Genomic DNA, 24107 nt, shown 5'->3' with positions numbered 1-24107 from the left:
ATAGGAACATTAAATCCAGACGTTTGAGATGAGCAAGGCATGTTGCATGTATGGGCGAATCCAGAAATGCATATAGAGTGTTAGTTGGGAGACCGGAGGCTGTCTACTTCTGAATACGATTCTTGTTTACCTGATGGCGGATGTTGGTAATCGTATCTGAAGAGGAATACAATCCATCATCAGAATGACCAGACAGGGCGGCAAAGGAGGAGCAAATGGTATTTTGGTTGCATGTGTCCATGATGTATTTCTCAAGATCCATGGGACCTGTAGCATACATTCAATTATATTATCAGTTTAAAAAAAAAAATTTCATGTTGCAGTATGTCACAATAATAATAATAATAATAATAATAATAATAATAATAATAATAATAATAATAATCCATATATACAGTATATATATATATATATGTAATTTGAACTGGTAATGGAAATTACGGGAAACCGGCTGAATAGATTTTAATAAATGACCCCTCATTTTGAAGCTCGGAACCCAAAGTTTTTCAGAAAAATAGTAGTTTTCAGTGAAATGTCAATTTTTCAACATAATTTTCTTGTTTTCTAAAATCCATCTGTTGTCACTAATCGCAATTCAGAATAAAACAAAACACACACTACAGTAAACAATATTACACGAAGGCCATGATCTGCAAGAATGCTCACATATTTAGAGCTCAAATGAAATTGGTTATTAAAAACTTCGAGACTTGCTAAAAATAATTTACAGATCTGATTCTGTGGTGTGTAATTTTCTGAGTACAGCTGTATATTGGATATTAAAATCTACAAAACTTTAGGTGGTTTGATGACATTATTACCATTAGAAATTAATTATACTATTAATGCTATATTGATGATATGAAAGTGAAACGTTTTGAGGTTATGTAAGTACATGTAGAGAATATCTTAAATTAGATCTTAATTTCTATAATTTACTGAGTGGCGGCTATGTAGTATATATAGTATATGTTACTGAAAACTATAAAACTTACGTAAGATAATAATGTTATTAAAAATCAAATATTTTTATAGTTTTTAATCAAGTGGGGTTGGGTCTTTTTCATATATTTAATGGCAGTGTGGTGTAGATATTTATATGCGTGATTCTCTTCACTATTAGCTCGAGAGAGCGCAAAAATTAAAGCTCCTAAGGAAAGACGAAAAGGTATTACTTACTGATAAAATAAGAGGCCTACAAGATTTTGTAGTCTCCCGATCATTTCAGCAAGATCTCTTAGCAGGATAAAATGATTTTACCCTCTACATTTCAAGCTTTACATGCAGCAGCTATACCAAGATGCTATGTCTATAGTTCGAAAGCATAGCAAACCTGACATTTGTTTAACTCTCACCTACAATCCACAATTACCTGTAAGAGCTACTACTTTACTCCCACATGAAAAACTCACTGATCGTCCTGACATTGTTACTTGCGTTTTCGCGTTCAAACTAAAAAATTGAAGGTGTATATGTTCAAGAAAAAGTATTCGGCGTAAAAAAACCATTCAGAGGGAGTATGTTTCATTATTATGGAAACAAATAACTTTCAGAATGTCTGGTATTCGTCATTGAAAATAAATCTGAAAAATTTTTATTTGAACGTCTAATGAACTTAGTTTGCAGCATTTGCTGCACAAGCCACTAGTATAAATACAGATAAATATCAACCATTGGGTTACATTTTTAAGTTACATTCCAACATAATATTGATATTACCTTCCGTTGCTGGACAGAATGTTTCTTGAGGTTCAAATTTTACACGTGACAATGGGAGTGAAGTATCTGGACCCATTTCCTTTTCAATCTGCATTGTCACATTTCTGAAGTAATTGTCAAATATGTAATTCACCTCGTTGTTGTACATTTCCAACACCTGTGCAAAGGAGGAGCATTATTATAATTAATTCATATAGTTATTTTGCTTACAACGAGTGAATGAGGATAAACCAGAATGTATGAGAAATGTTATTACTTACTTACTGGCTTTTAAGGAACCTGGAGGTTCATTGCCGCCCTCACATAAGCCCGCCATTGGTCCCTATCCTGAGCAAGATTAATTCATTCTCTATCATCATATCCCACCTCCCTCAAATCCATTTTAATATTATCTTCCCATCTACGTCTCGGCCTCCCCAAAGGTCTTTTTCCCTATGGCCTCCCAACTAACACTCTATATGCATTTCTGGATTCGCCCATATGTGCTACATGCCCTGCCCATCTCAAACGTCTGGATTTAATGTTCCTAATTATGTCAGGTGAAGAATACAATGCGTACAGTTCTGTGTTGTGTAACTTTCTCCATTCTCCTGTAACTTCATCCCTCTTAGCCCCAAATATTTTCCTAAGAACCTTAATCTCAAATACCCTTAATATCTGTTCCTCTCTCAAAGTGAGAGTCCAAGTTTCACAACCATACAGAACAACTGGTAATATAACTGTTTTATAAATTCTAACTTTCAGATTTTTTGACAGCAGACTGGATGATAAAAGCTTCTCAACCGAATAATAACAGGCATTTCCCATATTTATTCTGTGTTTAATTTCCTCCCGAGTATCATTTATATTTGTTACTGTTGCTCCAAGATATTTGAACTTCTCCACCTATTCAAAAGATAAATTTCCAATTTTTATATTACCATTTCGTACGATATTCTCGTCACGAGACATAATCATATACTTAGTCTTTTCGGGATTTACTTCCAACCCTATCTCTTTACTTGCATCAAGTAGAATTTCCGCGTTTTCCCTTATCGTTGTGGATTTTCTCCTAACATATTCACGTCATCCGCATAGACAAGAAGCTGATGTAACCCGTTCAATTCCAAACCCTGCCTGTTATCCTGAACTTTCCTAAAGGCATATTCTAGAGCGAAGTTAAAAAGTAGAGGTGATAGTGCATGTCCCTGCTTTAGCCTGCAGTGAATTGGAAAAGCATCAGATAGAAACTGGCCTATACGGACTCTGCTGTATGTTTCACTGAGACACATTTTAATTAATCGAACTAGTTTCTTGGGAATACCAAATTCAATAAGAATATTATATAATTATTGCTCTTAATTCAAAATGCTTCACTCTAACTAGCCACTCAAAATGTAGGAGGGATGAATCCACTAGATACAATGGCCAAATGAAGAAAAATCCAGTAGCAGGCGTGAGTATTAGTAACCTAACAGCTTTCAGATTGACAAAATTAACATACTACTTATGCAGAGTACAGCTACACGATGACAAATTAAATTACATAATACTGCTATTCCATGCTTTCAAATTAACAAGCGAAACAAATTACTATGACATGCTGTGTTGTGTATGTGTTTGCCTGAAATTTAATCTTAGAAAGCACATCAACTTAGGCAGTTAAGTGGATGTTGATGCTTGATGTAAAGCAGAGGTTGGCAAATCGCGTGGCTTGCGGCAATTACGTCATATCTCTGGGGTTGGGGACAACCGGCCATAGAGGCAACTCGCCACATAATTGAAATTCGTATTAAAGACAATTCGCCACATAATTTAAATTCGTATCAAAAACAATTAGTCACACATTAAAATTCAAGGCAATACTCAAATTCGCAACAATTTGTAATATATTTCTATGGTAACACAAGACAAATCTAGAAGCTGTAAACTAATTAGGAACTATGGCGGAAGAAATTCGCTTCACAAAATCAGAAAGAGGCTCTGACAAATTAATATATCTTGGCTACATGTACACGAGACTTAGAGAAAATAAGAATGGAGTTGTTTGGCACTGTGACATGCGTGGCAGGTGTAATGCAACAGTCACGTTATCAGAAGATGGAAGCAGTGTCGTCAAAGAACCGTCTGAACACAAGAATCATTCTGCAGACTGGGGAAGGATTAAGGCAAAGGAATGTGCAGAGAACATGAAGGCAAGGGCGGGACTTCCCGAGAACCAACGTCTGTCATTATTCAAAATGAGTTACAGCGTATTGCAAGCTAAGCCAATGTGAATCTACCAAAGAAACCATCTATTAAAAAAACTGTGCGCCGTGCCAGGAAGCTGCACCTACCACCTGAACCAAGGAATATTGACGAACTGAACGTTATAGCCGACAGATACACTAAGACCGTACAAGGAGAAAGGTGGTTGTTGTATTTTGAACCGGAGGACAACGTGAAACTTATCATATTTGCCACTAATTCACATTTAAATAAATTGTTACAGTCCCATTTTTGGATAATGGATGGTGTGGGAAATTGTCTATCTGTGGCGAATTTCCCTATTACCAATTTTCTGTGGCCAATTGTCGGGAACCGATATCTCTGCAGGAGCAGGTACTGAATCTCTTTATGTATTACCAGTTGCGTTACCTGTGACATAATCTTATATGACGTTCTGCAGACCCCTGATATAAAGTATTGAAATTAGAAGAAGAGACATGCAGACTTATTTCCATTTTTGATGTGGTCTTAACATTCACTATAAGACATCTCACCCCCAAGAAAGACAATTTACTGTACCAGCTACATGGAAACAATTAAAGCAGACACAAAGTATTGTTGTTTGTCAATATTTACCTCCCTAACTTCTGGTGGGAGAGGAGGCAACACTACTTTTGAATTCTCGAACTTCGCCGTTTCCATCTTACTGTGAAGTGGATGAATTGCAAATAAGTAGCTGAGCACTACTATTAATGTCATCTGGGTCTCTTTCGAGATTCTGCCATCATCTTCTTTCTTGCAGATCTTCCTGAGGACTCCAGATTTCCAGAGGTACACAAATGCCAGGTTTCCAGGCTCATGGTAATTGAGATGTGTAACAATGCCGGTCATAAATTGTGGCTTTCCTTCGTCATCCAACAAACCCTTAAAAGAGAAACACAGACAGCCAACATTACATAATGAAATATCTTACGAATATGTGTTCATCCCAGAGCCTTCTTCAGTTACAAGCCGAAGCATGGGTAGGTTTGGCAATGCTGAACGGAGGCGGGAGATTCTAAAGTGATATTGATGTTTGTATTTGGTTATTGCTTTCGTTGTACGTAACGTGTATTTTTTCAATATTACTTTATGCACAAAGGTAAGATCAAGATTCAGAGTAGTGATGTAAATTATTACACATTCGAAAATAGTGTTTTATTGCAATCAATTAGCTATACTTCAGAATACGGTGTAAGTAGGTTACTTACACACAAAGACTGCCACTTAAAATAATTACAAAGACATGTTTTTTATTGATAGTACAAAGGTAAATAAATAAATAAGTAAGATATTCCTTGCACCGAAAATAATAAAATCAATAATCCAATAAAGACTTAAGTTCCTATGCAGTATTCTTAAGTTCCATTCAGTTAACAAATTTGTGGCTCTGACGTGAAAGGTCTAGGATATCATATACATTTTAATTTCATGTGATTATCTGTCGTGCTTTTCTATAAATATTTCAGATCCCAGGAAGCCAGTTTTAGTTTGAACCTGGCCAGTCACCATTACAATATTGTTATCCCAAATTATTTGTTAGGAACTATTTAAAATATAATTTTAAATAAATATAACTACAGAAAACAAGCTAAGAATGAAAATTATGCAAATAAAATAAAAATGTAAACAGAGGAAACGATTGACATATTATAATAAAGTATGAGGATGTAAATACAGTTAGGCAAAATATAAAGATTTATGAAAAAATGAAGAAACATACCTTCAACATAATACTTAACAAACCACATCATTATCTATTAAGTATGTACCAATTAGCGTAAACTCAGTGAACTTCAAATTCTGTAAATACGAAGTGAAAAGAAACATGTTTATAACTAATTTATTACAAAAGAAATAATATTAATAAACAAACCTTGAAAACCAACAAAGTGAGTGTATGCATCTACAAATTATAGGTAGTTCTGACGTATAGCAGGCATCCCGAATCTTCAACAAAACTGCAACATTTATGGGATCACAAAATAGCCTTTTACAATGAACTTGAAAATCAACTGCGTAACTTTATTGATATAGCAGGCGAGACCCAACAATTTGGCTAGAATTCTGATACACCAGAAACCACAAGTAAGACTATAAAAATGTAGTTTATACAATATTTAATATTTAAAAGAATTGTCACTCACTTTGTCATTATTAAAAACCATAAAAATTGCCAAAGACTGCAGCCATATTTTCATTTATTGTCTTGTTTTTATCGCCAACACGCACTTAGTTTATAATACTTCAACAATTAACATTTGGTACGACCGCGAACATAATTCCATCGACACACACTTATACTATAACATAATTTACATTGAAAATCGGCATTAGCACAAACACGTGTTCTGTAACGCAGTAACAGTGTAACTATCTACTTCCCAGTATAAAGCACCAGGAGAGACCAGAAACTGTCTCCTTAGCAGGAATGTAGGTCCAGTTTAATTTATTCCATATCTATTATACTACTTTATAAAGATGTAGGCTCTATTTTTAGTGCAGCTGTACTAATGCTATTTGATACATTCTTTATGAGATAATTCAGTTCCTTACCATACATGGACAGAAAACCTAACTTCTATAACATTTATAACAAGGATGGTTACAATATTGTATGGGATTTACTTAAATCTATGCTAGGAAACTTGTCCCTATGGAACAATTCATTGGTATTTCTTATATAAAAGTCGTTTGCTAGTGATATATGTTGACAACATGTTTTTAGAGACAGGATAGGAAAACTTATCTTATCACACCACGTGAGTTAAATATCGCTTTCATAACCAGCTGAAAATAAAAAAAAGTAACGCGAATAATACAGGTGGATGACAAAAAACAGATTTATCATCCACAAAGTTGAGGAAAATTTGGTCAGAAGAGTTAGCTAAACTGTAGGAATAAACTTGAGACATCAGCATGTGAACATTGCACAGTTACTAGCAATTATTTAAGGGCCAAGTGAGTTCATTTTGAATATATAGGAAAGTATCAGCATGAACTGTCAGGAGAAAGCTGTGTGACATGGGGATAAAGGCTCGAAGGTTTCAAAGAGAAGCCTAGATCACTCAAAACAGATGTGACAAAGGGACTTTAACATTGATCTTCTGACGGCTGGGAAAAGATAAACTAATATAAAATAGTCTGCAGTAACCTAATACTATGGAATGCTATGTACACCCAGATAAAATGCAAGATTTGATATATGTTTATATAATATGTATTACAAGTTGGCTATTCTATACTTCATTTAATATCTCAATATTACATTTTTGCAACGGATCTGATATTGTGTCAGAATAATTATAGCAAGAAGACTGTGATGGACTGGACATGTGCTAAGAGCTCCAGAAGAAATTTCTTTAGAAGAAAGACCACTGGGAAGACTTGGACTTCAGATATTTGGACAATTTGAAGGACGACCCAAAATTTTTAGAAATTTATGATAACTGGAAAATTATTTGTCAGAACAGTGTGCAGTTGCAATTCATTGTAAACTCATTGGCTAAAAGCTTTCACAGTTTATAATAATAATAATAATAATAATAATAATAATAATAATAATAATAATAATAATAATAATCATAATCATCATCATCATCATGGTAATCTATCACTAAACATTCAGAAGAGTTCACACAAACCTGAAGCATGAGCAGCTGTGTAGAAAAGGAAAAGTAGTGCTTCATCTGAGTCTTCAATTCTGGAAATGTTTGGTATACCAAGCAGCAGTTCAACATCGTCAGAGCTCTGAGAAAATGAAATTAAGGTGAATGTTACTTATATCCTACTCACTATAGGAGACATAGGCCAGTTTTACACTAATCCTAAACATATTTAGTATAACTTGTTGCTTGTGGGCCATCCCAAACCCCGGCCTCCACCCTTAAGAGCGCCAGTCCTTATATATCCGTCAGTCAAGGCCTTCTGACAAATAAAAGCAATTGACAATAGAATCTCAGTCATGACAACCTCATAAAATACCTATCAATTGAATAATCGATCTTGCTACGTACAACATAATTATATTATATTATTACCCATTTCAGCGAGTACTGACGACCACTGCAAAATACGACAATTTGGTCCAGGGAGCATTCTCTTTTGGCACAAGGATGATTTATGTAACATGTGTCTAAATTAATCTTTTAAATACTGGTACATTCTTTAATATAATTTGGTCCAGGGAGCATTCTCTTTTGGCACAAGGATGATTTATGTAACATGTTTCTAAATTAGTCTTTTAAATACCGGTACATTCTCTAATATAATTTGGTCCAGGGAGCATTCTCTTTTGGCACAAGGATGATTTATGTAAAATGTTTCTAAATTAGTCTTTTAAATACCGGTACATTCTTTAATATAATTTGGTCCAGGGAGCATTCTCTTTTGGCACAAGGATGATTTATGTAACATGTTTCTAAATTAGTCTTTTAAATACCGGTACATTCTTTAATATAATTTGGTACAGGGAGCATTCTCTTTTGGCACAAGGATGATTTATGTAAAATGTTTCTAAATTATTGGTCTTTTAAATGCCGGTACATTCTTTAACATTCTTTAACTGAAAAACAAATGTGAATATAGGGATGTGGAATGAGTACGAAATTATTATTTTTGGCGCATCATTTTTACGTAAATAACGACAAATAAAAACTAACATGCCACATATTTTAAGAAATTCAGGAAACAAGCATGAATATTATTCACCATTCTTAATGATCTTGGATAGGAAAAAAAAAACGTATGGAACAGGAATTACATACAATTAATGTGCGTGTAATAAACAATAAGCAAACCATCTTCGATTAATCATTTCAAAACAACGTGAATATAGCGTGGATTGTGTAGGAAAATAATTCCTTATATGTTGCTCCCAATGTGCATCATTGTTAACGCATGAAAACAAATGAAAATTAACATGGCATATAAACACTATTTGAAGAAATATAGGAGATATTAAGTAATATTCAGCGTTCTTAATGATCTTTGGATGGAAAATAACAATGAAATATGTATAAAATAGAAATTACATACAGGTGAGCATATAAAAAAACAGTAAGTAGAATCATATCTGATTAATAAGCTTAAATTACTCCAGGTTTAGTATAAGAGTAGTCTATATCTAACGATGTCTCCCAGCAAATTACCTAATTCATAAAAACAAAAAAATCGTGTTAGAAGATTGAATTTGTGTATTTTCTCTGAAACTTTCCAAATATCTGTAGGCAGTCTTTTACATTAGATTGCCGAAAATTGGTTTATAGCACAGCATTGGCAGTGATAAAAGGGTGAAATATTCGTTAAGTGGGTGGTGGATACTCTACATTGACCTTTGTCGGTTCCAAGAATGTGTGTAGGATAATATCTTCATAACTGCTCTTACAATGTGTATTTTGAATCACTGTCCTATATTGAATGGTTTACGAGATAAACCACAATAAACTTAAGGCAGTAAATACTATGTCATGCATCCGGTAAAGTGGACCCATGTGCAATAAAGGTTAATTCCAGCAGCCCTAAGAAGTTACAATTTTCATCTTATCAAGTCTTTCCATTGAATTCTTTGAAAGCTAATTCCTTCTTTTCTTTTAAAAGAAAAAAAAAATGATACAATTAGGTATACATTTTTTATCAGTATTCAACATCATTGAAGTTTTATTCATGCAAATTTCAGTCTATTTTATCAAATACATTCTCCCATAAATTAATGTTGTACCATTATTTCTATGTTCGCAACTTCTTTCATGTTTAGGAAAACAATTAAGTTCTGAAACAAAATCCATGAAGTTGCTTCCAGTAGTAACTGAGGTTAAAATTGATTCATACTCTCAGAGAGGTGCTATATCCAGCAACTAATTTCACTTAAAAGAAAATAATATTTAAAATAAAAAATCACATAGAAACTTACGTCCGAACCTGTCTGCTCGAGTTTCGTTTACAAACAAGCAATATTTAACAGGAGAAAAGGGGAATTACAAGGAGAACAGAAAAATTACAAGGAGAAAAGGGTACATGCAAAGAAACAATGAGGACTTACAAGGAGAAAAAGGGAAATATAAGGACAACAAAATTACAAGGAGAAAAGGGTAACTGCAAAGAAACAATGAGGAATTACAAGAAGAAAAAAGGGAAATACAAGGACAACAAAATTACAAGGAGAAAAGGGTAACTGCAAAGAAACAGTGAGGAATTACAAGGAGAAAAAAGGGAATTACAAGGAGAAAAGAGTAACTGCAAAGAAACAATGAGGAATTACAAGGAGAAGAAAGGAAAATACAAGGACAACAAAATTACAAGGAGAAAAGGGTAACTGTAAAGAAACAATGAGAAATTACAAGGAGAAAAAGGGAAATACAAGGACAACAAAATTACAAGGAGAAAAGGGTAACTGTAAAGAAACAATGAGAAATTACAAGGACAACAAAATTACAAGGAGAAAAGGGTAACTGCAAAGAAACAATGAGGAATTACAAGGAGAAAAAGGGAAATACAAGGACAACAGAATTACAAGGAGAAAAGGGTAACTGCAAAGAAACAATGAGGAATTACAAGGAGAAAAAGGGAAATACAAGGACAACAAAATTACAAGGAGAAAAGGGTAACTGCAAAGAAACAATGAGGAATTACAAGGAGAAAAAGGGAAATACAAGGACAACAAAATTACAAGGAGAAAAGGGTACCTGCAAAGAAACAATGAGAAATTACAAGGAGAAAAAGGGAAATACAAGGACAACAAGGGGGACACAAGGAGAATAAGGAGTCGACAAGGAAAACAAGGAAATACAAAGTGAATCTGTGCGACCAAGACGACTATCAGCACGAGACAGTGCCTGCTATGCACCTGTGGAATGTTTTTCTTTTATGACATTCAGCGTAGGCAATTTGTGATATTATAGAAACCAGAATTGTTAAACCCAAAGCAAATTCACAAACAGAAAATGTTAAAAAAAAAACTATTCTAAAAAATAATTCATAATTAAAACCATTCAAATAAATATATAATATTAAAAATAAAACTAAAACAAATTGATAAATTCCTTACCTGGAGATAGCTTGGCGTGTAGCTTCATCTTTGTGGGTGCCTTCAGAAGTGATGTCAGTCACCATAAGCAGAGTACGTAAGACCATGGTCACATTGAGTGGAAAATTTCCAATCATTTTTGGCAGTTTTCCTGTGAGTAGCGTGCACATCTTACGTTCGTTAAGTCCCATAAACACAACATTACCAGACGTGTCAAATCCTCGTCGGCCTGCACGACCTGACATCTGCTGAAACTCCAGAGGATTAAGATATGGACTGTCTCCAACAATTGCTACAGTCTTACAAGGCATATGAATTCCAAGTGCCAAAGTACCAGTAGCAAATACGAGGTTCAACATTTTCATCCTGAAGAGCATTTCAACAGCACTCCTCTCTTTTGCATTCATTCCACCATAGTGCATGCCAATGCCACATCGCAGTCCAGAAGGAAATGAATCACTGTCCTTATAACCAATACCAATTAGTCGTTTCTCAATATATTCCACTACTTTTGGGTCTGCTAACCCTACATTCTTCAGAGCTGTAGGTTTAGTACCTTCACTGTGAAGCAAATTCAATGATCTAGTGAATTTATTTCTGTCACGGTAACCTCTACTTAGTCTGAAGTCATTTTCACCTTTTGCAGCAGCATTTTTTGTTCGTTTGGAATCATCAGGATCTTTACCGCTCGCTGTTTCATTATTGCCATCATATTCTTCCATAGCATTTGCATAGAACTCTGTGGCTTCTTCAAAAAAGAAACCTACCAAATTGCGACTGTAAGAGAAGGCAATGGCTGGCAGCATGTTTTCTTCTTTGAGCCTACAAATAAATTGTATAAAATTTTCAGAAATGAATCTCATTTCACTTACATTTTCGTTTGCAGTCTGCGCAGGTTTTAGCTCTTGTATAACATTGTGGAAAGCTGAATCATTGTTCAAAGCCCAACTCGCAAGCAACTCTCTCAATTCTTTCTCATAACTACGGACTAAATTCCTCGAAATGAACCCCTTTTCACATGTTGAGAAGAATGTCTGTGGATCAAGCTCAGCTATCTGATGATTCTGTGGCTTTGCCATCTTCATTGCACTGTACAACTCGTGTACTTCATCTGGAGAAAGAGAAATGCTTGATGGTATGCACTGTCGCTCTATTATCAGAGCTTGATCCACATAAGCATATGGATGTATGTCAATAAACCTCCCATCTTCACAGTAAACTTGCTTCTTGAGATCTGCGTGACGATCACTGTACACGACTAGATTCACTTTGTAACAGTTATGAGACTTTGTGGAACCATTCATTTCATCCTGTTTTTGTTTGAAGGTCTGCATACTCTGAAGCCAAGCATGAAGAGTTTCTGGTTCATCAATTGTGGCTGACAGTGCAAGAAACGGACAACGAATTAGAAGCAAACCACACTCCCAGGAAAACCCGCCAGCCTGCCCTGCCAAACAGTGAATTTCATCAAAGATTACGTATTGTAATCTTTGTACCCAGTCATGTCTTCGTGGTGAGAGAAGAAGTAACTCAAGGCATTCTGGCACTGTGACTAGGATCTGACTGTTGAGAGCATTGGTGCGATAATCTCTTGTAAACACACCATAAACTGATTTTCCATCTGGCATTTCTTTATTCTTGAATCTCGCATAGATAGTTGCAGCTACTTGGTTCACCAACGCTTTTGTGGGTGCAACATACACCACTACACCATCATTTCCCTCTCGTAGAACCTTTTCCATGCAATAGTAGGATGCATATGTCTTTCCTGATGAAGTGGGAGCAACCACGAGCACAGACTGGCGTTTGTCTATACTATCAAAGAGTTTTCGTTGCCACTTGTCAGGTATGAAACCTTCAACTCTATTATCTGGTTCTCCACCGAAGTCCCTATCCAAATCTTCACCAAGATGAAGAAGTTGAAAATCAACTGAAGACATTCCGATTGAAGTATATGACTCAGTAGTGCTCTTTGAGGATTGTGGCAACTTCCATCTCTCTGCAATGCTCTGCAGACCCATTTGTTGCAAATATTGTCCAAGCTTCTCGGCTTCATCCTTACTCAATGTATTGGTTCCAAAGTCCTTCAGGATCTTTCGAATTGCTTGAAATATTTGTTTAGCATATTGAAGATTTCTTTCACGGACATTAGTCACATTTCTGCATTCCGTTTCCCAAAGATACCAGAGAATTTTTACTTTACACATTAACAATTTCTGGAATATATTTTCAGTCTTCATGTGTTCCTCAGCAATTTTCACAATCTCCAATGCTTTCTCGTATTCTCCCTTTCTTATAAGTTCATTACATCTTTTATTAATATCACTGAACTGTAGTCTGTCAGAAACTTCCTTCTTTTTTTCTTTGTCCTTGATGTTTTGTTCTATTATACTTTGAGCTTTCTTTCCCACTTTCTTTTGTTTGACTCTTTTCTTATTGGATGAATTTTCACAAACTATAGTCTTTGAATCAAGTGATCTTCCTTCTATACTAGATCCATATAGAGACATAAAATATGCATAATTATTCCTTTCTCTGTTAATCCTTCTTGCCTCATACTTATCTGCAGCTTTTCGTATAGTATTTCTTATACGATCACAATGATCTGTAAGCAGTCTCTTTGTATGCCAATGTTTTTTCTCTTCAAAAGTTGAATTTCTTGTTATAATACTTTGTATGAATTCATCCTCCACAGGAAAATTCATTTCCGGTAGAACACTTTTGCAGAATTCGTTTGTCAGCAAGCAATTCATTGGCACCAACAGCTTGACATTTTTCAGGGATAGAGATATTTTTGCAATTACCTTAGTTTTCGGTGTTTTCTCTGTGGAACACTTCAATTTATTCACTGTTATGGGATACTTCGCCAGTGGTTTCCCTGAAAGATTTACAACTTCTTGTACTAGGCTTTCATATACAGATTGAGTATGTATGCCTATTCTAATTTCATTTGCATTTTCCTGTTTAGAAATAAAATCTACAACAGTTACAAAGAAATTGCCATGCCAGAGATCTGGTAAAGTCTTAAAACTGTCACTTCTAGTGTTGCTAACGACTTCCTGCAGAGCAGAGTTCATACACTGTTGAAGCGAGAATAGGAACTGCTTATAGTCTTCCGTAGCCTTTCCATGAACAGGCACGCATCCTCGGAACTTCAGAGGCAGTACTTCCAGGACAGCTGAGTACAGAAGGAACACTCTAATCCAGTCTTTGTATGATTCTGGTGCGTGACAATGAAGATGTGCAGCTGCAGCAATAGTGATAGCACGCCTCACGTGTATTTCTCCTTCAATATACTTGGCAGGCAGCAGAACTTTAGTTCTTTCAAGTGTACACGACCCAAATTTCTTTTGTATTGCATCAATGACAGCATTCCACATTTTTTTCAGTCTTTCGTGACCCACTTTTGGACCAGGTGAACAATAGAAAGCATTCAAAGTTGAAACTTTCAATTCCACAGAGTTCATATCCACTAACGGAAGAGACAAACCCATAAGACAGTAGCCAATAGTAACATGGAACAATGTCTGTAATATTTGATTATCGTCGGGGAATACTTGACCGCACACGTCCAAAAGTTTGAGATCAGTCAATAGAAAACTACACTTGCAACTCTCAATTAGTTTTCTGAAGTCGTCATCCCACATGACATCAAATTCATACACTTCGCATGACATATTAAACTTCAAGTGTGCTTTGAGTACAGACCTGGCTAGGAGAAGTGCAGGTTTGTCAGCCAATATTTTGTCCCAAATATTGAGGAATACGACTTTGAAAACACCGTTCATTCTGGTAAAAAGTTGTAAATGGCGTTCACATATGTAAATGAAGTGCAACAGCTGTCCACCGTTGTGTGGGTCGTAGTTCGTATCTCCAACAATATTCAGTAGCAAAGAGTCGCCATCCACAAAGAATATTGCTCCATTGGAGAACATGTTGGTGATATCATAGAAAACTGGATTAAGGATGGAGTCTGTTACACTTTCAATTTTTTTCAACATTCTGTCACTTTTTGTATCATGTGTTTTTTCTCTTACTGTGTCCAGTGCCTGCATTACCTGTCAAACAATAAAAGTCACATTCATTACAAGAGGGAAATACTTAAGTACAATTTCTAACAAATTCCATCCAGTTTTTATGTACTGTACTTTGCCCTAATTAACAGCAGTATGTAAATCTGACAACAAATCGAATCTACTGTATATATATATATATGTAATTTGAACTGGTAATGGAAATTACAGGAAAACAGCTGAACGGATTTTAATAAATGGCCCCTCATTTTTTAAGCTTGGAACCCAAAGTTTTTCGGAAAAATAGTAGTTTTCAGTGAAATGTCAATTTTCCTACATAATTTTCCTATTTTCCAAAATCCATCTGTCGTCAGGTTTGAGAACTAGCTAATTGCATTCAGGAGAAGCGAAGCGAGCATCAAGTCGGCAGTGTTGCATTTCAGAATGAAACAAAACACACACTACAGTAAACAATATTACATGAAGGCCATGATCTGCAAGAATGCTGACATATTTAGAGCTCAAATTAAATTGGTTATTAAAAACTTAACTTACTATAAATAATTTACAGGTTCGATTCTGTGGTGTGTAATTTTCTGGGTACAGCTGTATATTGCATATTAAAAACTACAAAACTTGAGGTGGTTTGATGACATTATTACCATTAGAAATGAAATCTTATTGTAGTTAATGCCGTGATATGACTATTCTTCATTAATTATACATATTAATGCTATATGTTGTTGTTTTCTAATGCAGGCGTTTGACAATAAAGTCGTTTGACGTCATGCACTCCAATATTTTCCAAAGATATTATCATGGTCAGCCACTGAAACACAGATTTTGAGGTGTTCCGAATCCATTTCTTGGTTTAAGTTGCACAATGGGCAACATATTAATGCTATCTTGATGATATGAAAGTGAAACGTTTTGGGGTTATATAAGTAGATGTAGAGAATAACTTAAATTAGATTTTGATTTCTATATTTTACTGAGTGGTGGCTATATAGTATATATTACTGAAAGCTATAAAACTTACGTAAGATAATATTATTAAAAATCAAATATTTTTATAGTTATTAATCAAGTGGGGTTGGGTCTTTTTCATATATTTAATGGTGGTGTGGTGTAGATATTTATATGCGTGGTTCTCTTCAGTATTGGCTCGAGAGAGAGTATCTTTCATTATTATGGAAGCAAATAACTTTCAGAATGTCTGGTATTCTTCACTGCAAATAAATCTGAAATATGTTTATTTGAACGTCTAATGAACTTAGTTTGCAGCATTTGCTGCACAAGCCACTAGTCTTTTTATAAAACTGTTATCATTGTAATCTCCTGTTTTTATTATATGAAATAAGTCATGAAGAAGTTAATCTGACAATTCTTGATTTTGAGTGCCATTGTGTATTTTTGATCTCAAACAAATATGATACAAATAAAGATAAGTTACTTTTTCTGAAAGCATAGCTATGACTGAGAAAGATGCAATGTAGTTTTTGGAGAAATCATCCATGCATATAGCAATAAAGCATCTTTGGTTGCATCAAAAGAGAAAAGGGGGAGGGGGAAATATAGCACACTATTTTCTCCAAGAATAGAGACATTATAAAAAGAAAATTTGAAATTTCATAAGATTAACTTCCGATACCTTTCATTTTACTGTAATTCTGATCATTGAGAAAATAATAAGAAAAAATCAACAATTACAGACAGAACAGATAACTTTCCTGCATCTCTTTTCATACTGGCTCAAACCAGTAAATGAATCACAGTAATGTAAGAAACTATATCTCACTTCAATTTGGTTGACAGGCCTTTCCCCTCTACTAACACATACTAGCATCAGTGAAGAGGAAGACGCTACTGTCCACCTTACAAACGTTCGACTAATTGACTTTGAGTACAAAGTGACAAATTAGATTATTGAAGATTTGTACCAGTTGCTTGTTCATGCGGACGACGTGAATATGTTAGGAGAAAATCCACAAACTATTAGCAAAAATACGGGAATTTTACTGGAAGGAAGTAAAGAGATAGGTTTGGAAGTAAATCCCGAAAAGACAAAGTATATGATTATGTCTCGTGATCAGAATATAATACGAAATGGAAATATAAACACTGGCAATTTATCCTTTGAAAAAGTGAAAAAATTCAAATATCTTAAACGAACAGTAACAAATATAAGTAACACTCAAAAGGAAATTAAACACAGAATAAATATTGAAAACGTCTTTTACTATTCGATTGAGAAGCTTTCGTCATCCAGTCTGCTCTCAAAAAATCTGAAAGTTAGAATTTATAAAACAGTTATATTACCAGTTGTTCTGTATGGTTGTGAAACTTGGACTTTCACTTTGAGAGAGGAACAGAGGCTAAGGGTGTTTGAGAATAAGATGCTTAGGAAAATATTTGGGGCTAAGAGGGATGAAGTTACAGGAGAATGGAGAAAGCTACACAAGAACTGCATGCATTGTATTCTTCACCTAACATAATTAGAAATAATAAGTACAGACATTTGAGATGGATAGGGCATGTAGCACGTATCGGTGAATCCAGAAATGTGTAGTGTGTTGGGAGGCCAGAGGGAAAAAGGCCTTTGGGGAGGCCGAGACGTAGATGGGAGGATAATATTAAAATGTATTTGAAGGAGATGAGATATGATGGTAGGGACTGGATTAATCTTGCTCAGGATAGGGACCAATGGCAGGCTTATGTGAGAGCAGCAATGAACCTCTTGGTTCTCTAAAAGCCATTTGTAAGTAAGTAATCTATTTTTTGAAAGTCTTTACTGAGAAGTTTGCATTTCGCTTTTTATTGCTGTTTATATCAATTATATCATTAAAAATAAATATTCAGCTAGTTCAATACCGTTAGTTACCAGCATTTACACGCCTGTTTTAATACAGTGCATGGCATATACTGCACCACAGCATAAAGAGTCGTAAAGGGAGTATTTAGTGGGAAAATCCGACCTCTTTCACATTGAAGAAAACAAATCGGCAGTGTAAGGATATGATTTAGGCCTATACCCCTGTAGAAATAATGCGTGGGTAAGAGGTTTGTAAGAAAACGTTGTATTAATCTTATCATTTATCAAAAAATAATGTCGAATGATGTCCATCTCTCTTGATTCAAGAAGAACATCGGTGTAGAATATTCTGAAATATCTTCTGCAACATCTATATATATAATTTGAACTGGTAATGGAAATTACGGGAAAATGGCTGAACGGATTTTAATAAATGGCCCCTCATTTTGAAGCTTGGAACCTAAAGTTTTTCGGAAAAGTAGTAGTTTTCAGTGAAATGTCAATTTTCCTACATAATTTTCCTATTTTCCAAAATCCATCTGTTGTCAGTTTTGAGAACTAATTTTATTCAATAACGGCCGACTTGATTGAATTTCAGAACAAAACACACACTACAATAAACAATAGGCTATTACACGAAGGCCATGACCTGCAGATTGCCGACATATTTAGAGCTCAATTCAATTTGTTATTAAAAACTGATTCTGCAGTGTATAATTTTCTGAGTACAGCTGTATATTGGATATTCAAATCTACGAAACTTGAGGTGGTTTGATGACATTATTACCATTAGAAATTAAATATTATTATAGTTAATATCATGATGCATCTATTTTTCATTAATTGTACATAATATTGATGCTATATTGATGACATGAAAGTGAAACGTTTTGTGGTTATGTAAGTAAATGTAGAGAATATCTTAAGTAAGGTAATAATATTGTTATTAAAAATCAAATATTTTTTAGCGGGGTTGGGTCTTTTTCATATACTTAATGGCGGTGTAGTGTAGATATTGATATGTATCATTGTCTTCAGTATTGGCTCGAGAGAGTGCATAAATTACAGTTCCTAATGGCGGTGTAGTGTAGATATTGATATGCGTCATTGTCTTCAGTATTGGCTCGAGAGAGCGCAAAAATTACAGTTCCTAAGGAAAAATCAAAAGGTATTACTTACTAATAAAATAAGAGGCCTAGAAAATTTTGTAGTCTCCAGATCATTTCAGCAAGATCTCTTAGTAGGATAAAATGATTTTACACTCTACATTTCAAGTTCTACACGAAAATGCTATTGTTCGAAAGCTTAGCAAACCTGACATTTTTTTAACTTTTATCTACAATCCACAATGACCTGAAATAGCTACTGCTATCGTCCTGACATTGATACTTGCGTTTTCGCTTTGAAACTAAAAAACTGAAGTTGGATAGGTTCAAGAAAAAGTATTTGGCCTAAAAAAAAAACATTCAGAGGGAATATGTTTCCTTATTATGGAAGCAAATAACTATCAAAAAGACAAGTATTCTTCATTGAAAATAAATCTGAAAAATTTTTATTTGAACGTCTAACGAACTTAGTTTGCAGCAGTATTTGCTGCACAAGCCACAGTATACTTGTAATTTCACTTAGCATTCACTTGATTTTGTTCTCCATTCAAGAGTGTATGGATACACATACTTTCTGTTTTAAATTGCCCCTTATACAATAATCTTGCTCGCTTACACTGCTTGCGAATCTTGGATGAGTCAAGCCGAAAAATGTGGTGAATGGGTGTCAGGAAGTCTGCAGTAAACCTACCTACAGTTTGTCGCGCAAGTTATTACTAATAAATACTTAAAAAGTAAAGTAAAAGTACTGGTAATTTATCCGCTTTGAAAACGTAAAGTGAAACATAACATTGAAAAAAGTATTGTAATGACCAACTTTACCGCACTGATTGTAGTAAAGGGAAAAATTACCAACTTTACTGCACTGAGTGTCGTAAAGTAAAAATTTTATTTATTATACACATTAATGATAACATTTTCACAATTCGTCAAAGTAATTCCTCCCGATGTAGAAGCTACAAAATTAATACTCTCTTTCATATTACAAATTATTGAATTATTTCCCATGATTTTCATAGCTATTGTCTTATTTTCCAGTTGCTGCTAATTTAATATCATTAACACTCATATTTTTTGTAATATTTGTATTGAGTAGTGTTTGTTATTCGAAATTTTGACAAAGGATCAGATTCCAAAGCAGATCATGTATAATATTTATAACCTTTATAAATCAAACCTTATTGCAGTAAAAATAAAAGAAAAAATAACTCAGGAGACAGACAAGGCTGTGCCTCTCTCCTCTGCTGCTTTTTAGCATTTATATGAATTCCATTGTGGCCTCTCTCCTCTGCTTTTTAACGTTTATATGAATTCCATTGTGAAAGATTTTAGAGAAAAAAAAAAACACGGATAAGTTATATCACTATTAACAGAAATTTAAAATTATATGTAATAACGTTTGCAGATGATCTTGTTTTACTAGCAACATCTGAAGATGATTTGCAATGGTCAGTACATAATTTAAATTTAATAGCTCAAAAATATTAAATGGAAATATTCATTAACAAAACAAAAATAATGGTCTTTTGTGGTAAATACCCAATACGAAGCAAAATTTGTTTAAATAACAAAATTTTGGAAAGAATTAATGAGTTTAATTATTTAGGATATAAACTTTCTTTTGTTGAAAATTTGGATTTATCAGAGAAAATTGTAAAATTCAACAAATGAATGGAGATCATTTAATAGAGTTTTAAAACCTTCATTAGTACAAAAATCAACTCGTACTCGTCTTTATCAAATAATAGCTCGACCAGTCCTATGTTATGGGAGTGAAGCGTGGACTATAAGGACAAAAGATGAAAGCAGACTAACAGCTTGCGAGATGAGATTCATGCGCCGAACAGCTGGCTACACTAAATGGGATTGGAAGAAAAATGAAGATAAGTTATACTTCAAAAACTTAATGTGTCATCAATACTGGACTGTATCTCCAGATATCAGTTAAACTGGAAGGAACACGTCTCAAGAATGGTTTCATCCAGGATCCCTAAGGCAATAATGAAGTATCGTCCAAATGGGAAATGGTCACTTGGTCAACCCATGAAAATATGGCAAGAAAATCGCTTTTTCAGGCCGTAACAGTTCTTTTGGGACTAGTACTTGACAGGATGATGATGATGATGATGATGATGATGATGATATTGAGTAGTCACGGTAACAAAACCGACAATAATAATATTCTTCAAATGTTTCTCATACAAAGGCCCTCTATATGAATCGATCAGCTACAAAAGCAAATGTATATAGCAGGCTATACAATTTTACATTTAGATAATATTCTATTTTACATTAACATTTTTATCAAAGCAGATAAAACTTTGTACAATACATATGTCATAACTTCATATTACGATATGCAAATCTAGTCTTTCAGGTGAAGCTCCCTGTAAAGCAGATTTGAATAATTTCAAGGGAAAAATTGTTCCGGGGCTGGGTATCGATCCCGGGACCTCTGGTTGAACGTACCAGCGCTCTACCACTGAGCTACCCGGGAACTCCACCCGACACCGTCTCAACTTTTCCCTTTATATCCACACAACTCGCATGGGCTGACGAAACGCCAGAGACCCACAACGAGTGCACACAATCTCTGTGTGACTTGGAATTGTGGTTTTCTGTTAACGTACACAGCAACGTATATATTATGCAAATCTAGTCTTTCAGGTGAAGCTCCCTGTAAAGCAGATTTGAATAATTTCAAGGGAAAAATTGTTCCTGGGCCGGGTATATTCATATTACGATACTCGATTGGTTATCAAACTCATATTGTAAAATGAAACGTTACGAAATTACTATTGTAAAGAACTATTACTCACCCATATCAAGCAAAGGTTTTAACTTCATTAACTTTGTAGCCAATTAAAGAGAGCCATAGATAATTCCCATTTGCTGAGAAAGACATCGAAGTGATTTTCTAGAGGAATTTTCCAGAGCCATGTCCAATGTTATCTAGAGTTTCTTCTGTGAATACTGTACATGACTGTCTATGCTTATCAAGAACACTTCCCGCTTCACGAAATTTATTTACCACTCTTTGAATCGAACTTCGATTTGGAACTTGGACACCAGGGAATCTCTCTTCAAATTATCTCCTTACAGCATGAGCTAATTCTGTATGCATGCATGAATCATACATGAATATTTTATGGGGAATAGAATGCCTGAATTGAGCATATTAATTTAATTAACACATCGTATTACATCGTCTGAAGAACATATGCTTTTCTTGCAAGACTATAACTTTCACTGATGCCTGATGCAATCTTGATCATGGTGGATGTGGTGAATTTATAACCAGCTTAGCAGCTAGTTCAGACAGCTAGCCATAAGCTATGAAAGCACAGGTGCATGAAGAACTATTCACCCAGTACTAGAAGTCGCAAACTATTTCAATATTGCAAAAAAATATATATATATATATTATATATATGTGTCTCATCCTAATGTTACAAGTTGACTGTATCGTAAAAGAAAATGGATGAGGCCAATTACCCTGTGAACATAACAATTAAATTGAACCAAGTTTCGACTGTCATTAACTGAAGTGAGATGGGTCAACAGCACCATCGTGAACAGACAGTACTGTGTGGATACCATGATCATTCCCCCTACCCATCACAACTGGTACGTAGAACTGGATTTTGCTAAATATTGAGTTCCCCAAATTCGTCTCAATGCTGGGTGAGCACTACTCCCATACACTGGCCCAAATTTCATGAGAAAATTTTCCCCCCAGGAGGAAAGGAACCAGTGCTGATTCTATAACGTGAATCTAGGCGTAATGGTATACAGCAGAGGTCTCCAAAAAGCGTATCGTCATTCGTGCTCTCTATGCTGCCCGCCGAACACAGTGTGCTGTAAGGCTAGAGAAGGGGGAGAGACTCGTACCTCAACAGATGGGAGCGATCAGTGGGGGATCGCGGCAACGGTCTGCTTATGTTTACAAATAATAACATTAAAAGAATAAGAAATATCATACGTTTGTACATTATTTTGACATACTATGAAGCTGGTGCCCCGTCTGTTGCTATTGACACAAGCCATTGCAAATTCAACCTCTTCTGTTCTATGGTGCCTTTCAGTGCCTGGAAAAGATCTTCTCCATTTGTATTTTATAATTACATCTAGAAAACATTCAGACACAGTGAAATGTTCATTAACTCCTCGGATGAAAATCGCTAGGTGAGCTTTGTCATTTCTATCTGTGCTTTCGTCCAATGCAAGTGAGTCAGCTACAAACTGGTTAATTGTGGTCTCGACTTCAGATTCAATTACATTTACAATTTTGAAATTCCTTCTCTGAACTGTAATTGGATACAATTTAATTTTCTTAAACTTTGACTTTGTTCTGGACACAGTATTTTTGTAACGTACTATATGCATGATTTTACAAATGATGCTTCTGTAAAGGGCTTCATTGATTTTCCAATATTCCAAGCTAGAACATAGCTAGCAAGATGCTGTTTTTGTTTAAGACTGAGGACACGTGTGTAATTTGTGTTTGTATTTTGTTTTATATTTATCAACATATTTGTGGGCCTACACATTTCACCTAAAATTAAACGAAAAACTATATGTATTGTAATATACTGATTATTATGTATAACCAATAATTATACAGATAGCCTCAAATAAATTATTTTCACATGTCCAACATGCCTGTAATTGTATGATATTCTTTGTGAACAGTCAAGTAGTGTCGTCGCATGTTGAATTTTAATACACCGTTAAAAATTTTCGAGCAAATTAAGCATTTCACATTCTCCCCACTAACACAAAAATATTTCTCTTCCTATTCATCCTTGAATGTACTACGTCCATGATTAGAAGACATTGTGAAACGGTGGAACACTCCGACCAACACAATGATAATGGCAGTCCGCCACTGCTCTTCGTTTGCGCATAAACATTGAGTACAGTACAGATGGGGATGGGTGAGGCGGAGCGCGCTCATTACGTACTGGCTTCGGTTCCGTTCAGGAGCTTACTCGCAAGTACGCTTTGGAGATGTCTGGTATACATAGACTACAGTGCTATGGTGCAGGATACTCGAACATCTTACAGGGAAAAGATTTGAGAAAGATGTCTGTGGAAGATTTTTTTGCAGACAGAATTTAAAAAATAATAAATAAAAAAGTATAATACTACTGCAACATTAGGTGAAAGAAGTGTCTTATGGTCCAATGGAGTTGAGTCAAAAAATA

The 24107-nt window shown here is 34.8% G+C and overlaps 1 protein-coding gene across 1 annotated transcript in view; it reads right to left on the bottom strand.

The window, feature by feature from the left end:
- The window catches only part of LOC138703823 (probable ATP-dependent RNA helicase DDX60), a 31401-nt gene that overhangs the window by 4294 nt on the left and 3000 nt on the right, over positions 1-24107 (bottom strand). Inside the window, exons 3-7 of the mRNA XM_069832030.1 lie at positions 10991-15027; positions 7590-7695; positions 4543-4830; positions 1720-1876; positions 131-267 (exon numbers count right to left, since the gene is read on the bottom strand). Coding sequence (XP_069688131.1) covers positions 131-267; positions 1720-1876; positions 4543-4830; positions 7590-7695; positions 10991-15027 — 4725 coding nt within the window. The remainder of the gene's footprint in view (positions 1-130; positions 268-1719; positions 1877-4542; positions 4831-7589; positions 7696-10990; positions 15028-24107) is intronic.

This window comes from Periplaneta americana, chromosome 7 (assembly GCF_040183065.1).
Source record: "Periplaneta americana isolate PAMFEO1 chromosome 7, P.americana_PAMFEO1_priV1, whole genome shotgun sequence".
NCBI lineage: Eukaryota > Metazoa > Arthropoda > Insecta > Blattodea > Blattidae > Periplaneta > Periplaneta americana.
Note: the sequence above shows the minus strand (reverse complement) of the source record. Positions and strands in the feature narration are given on the sequence as shown.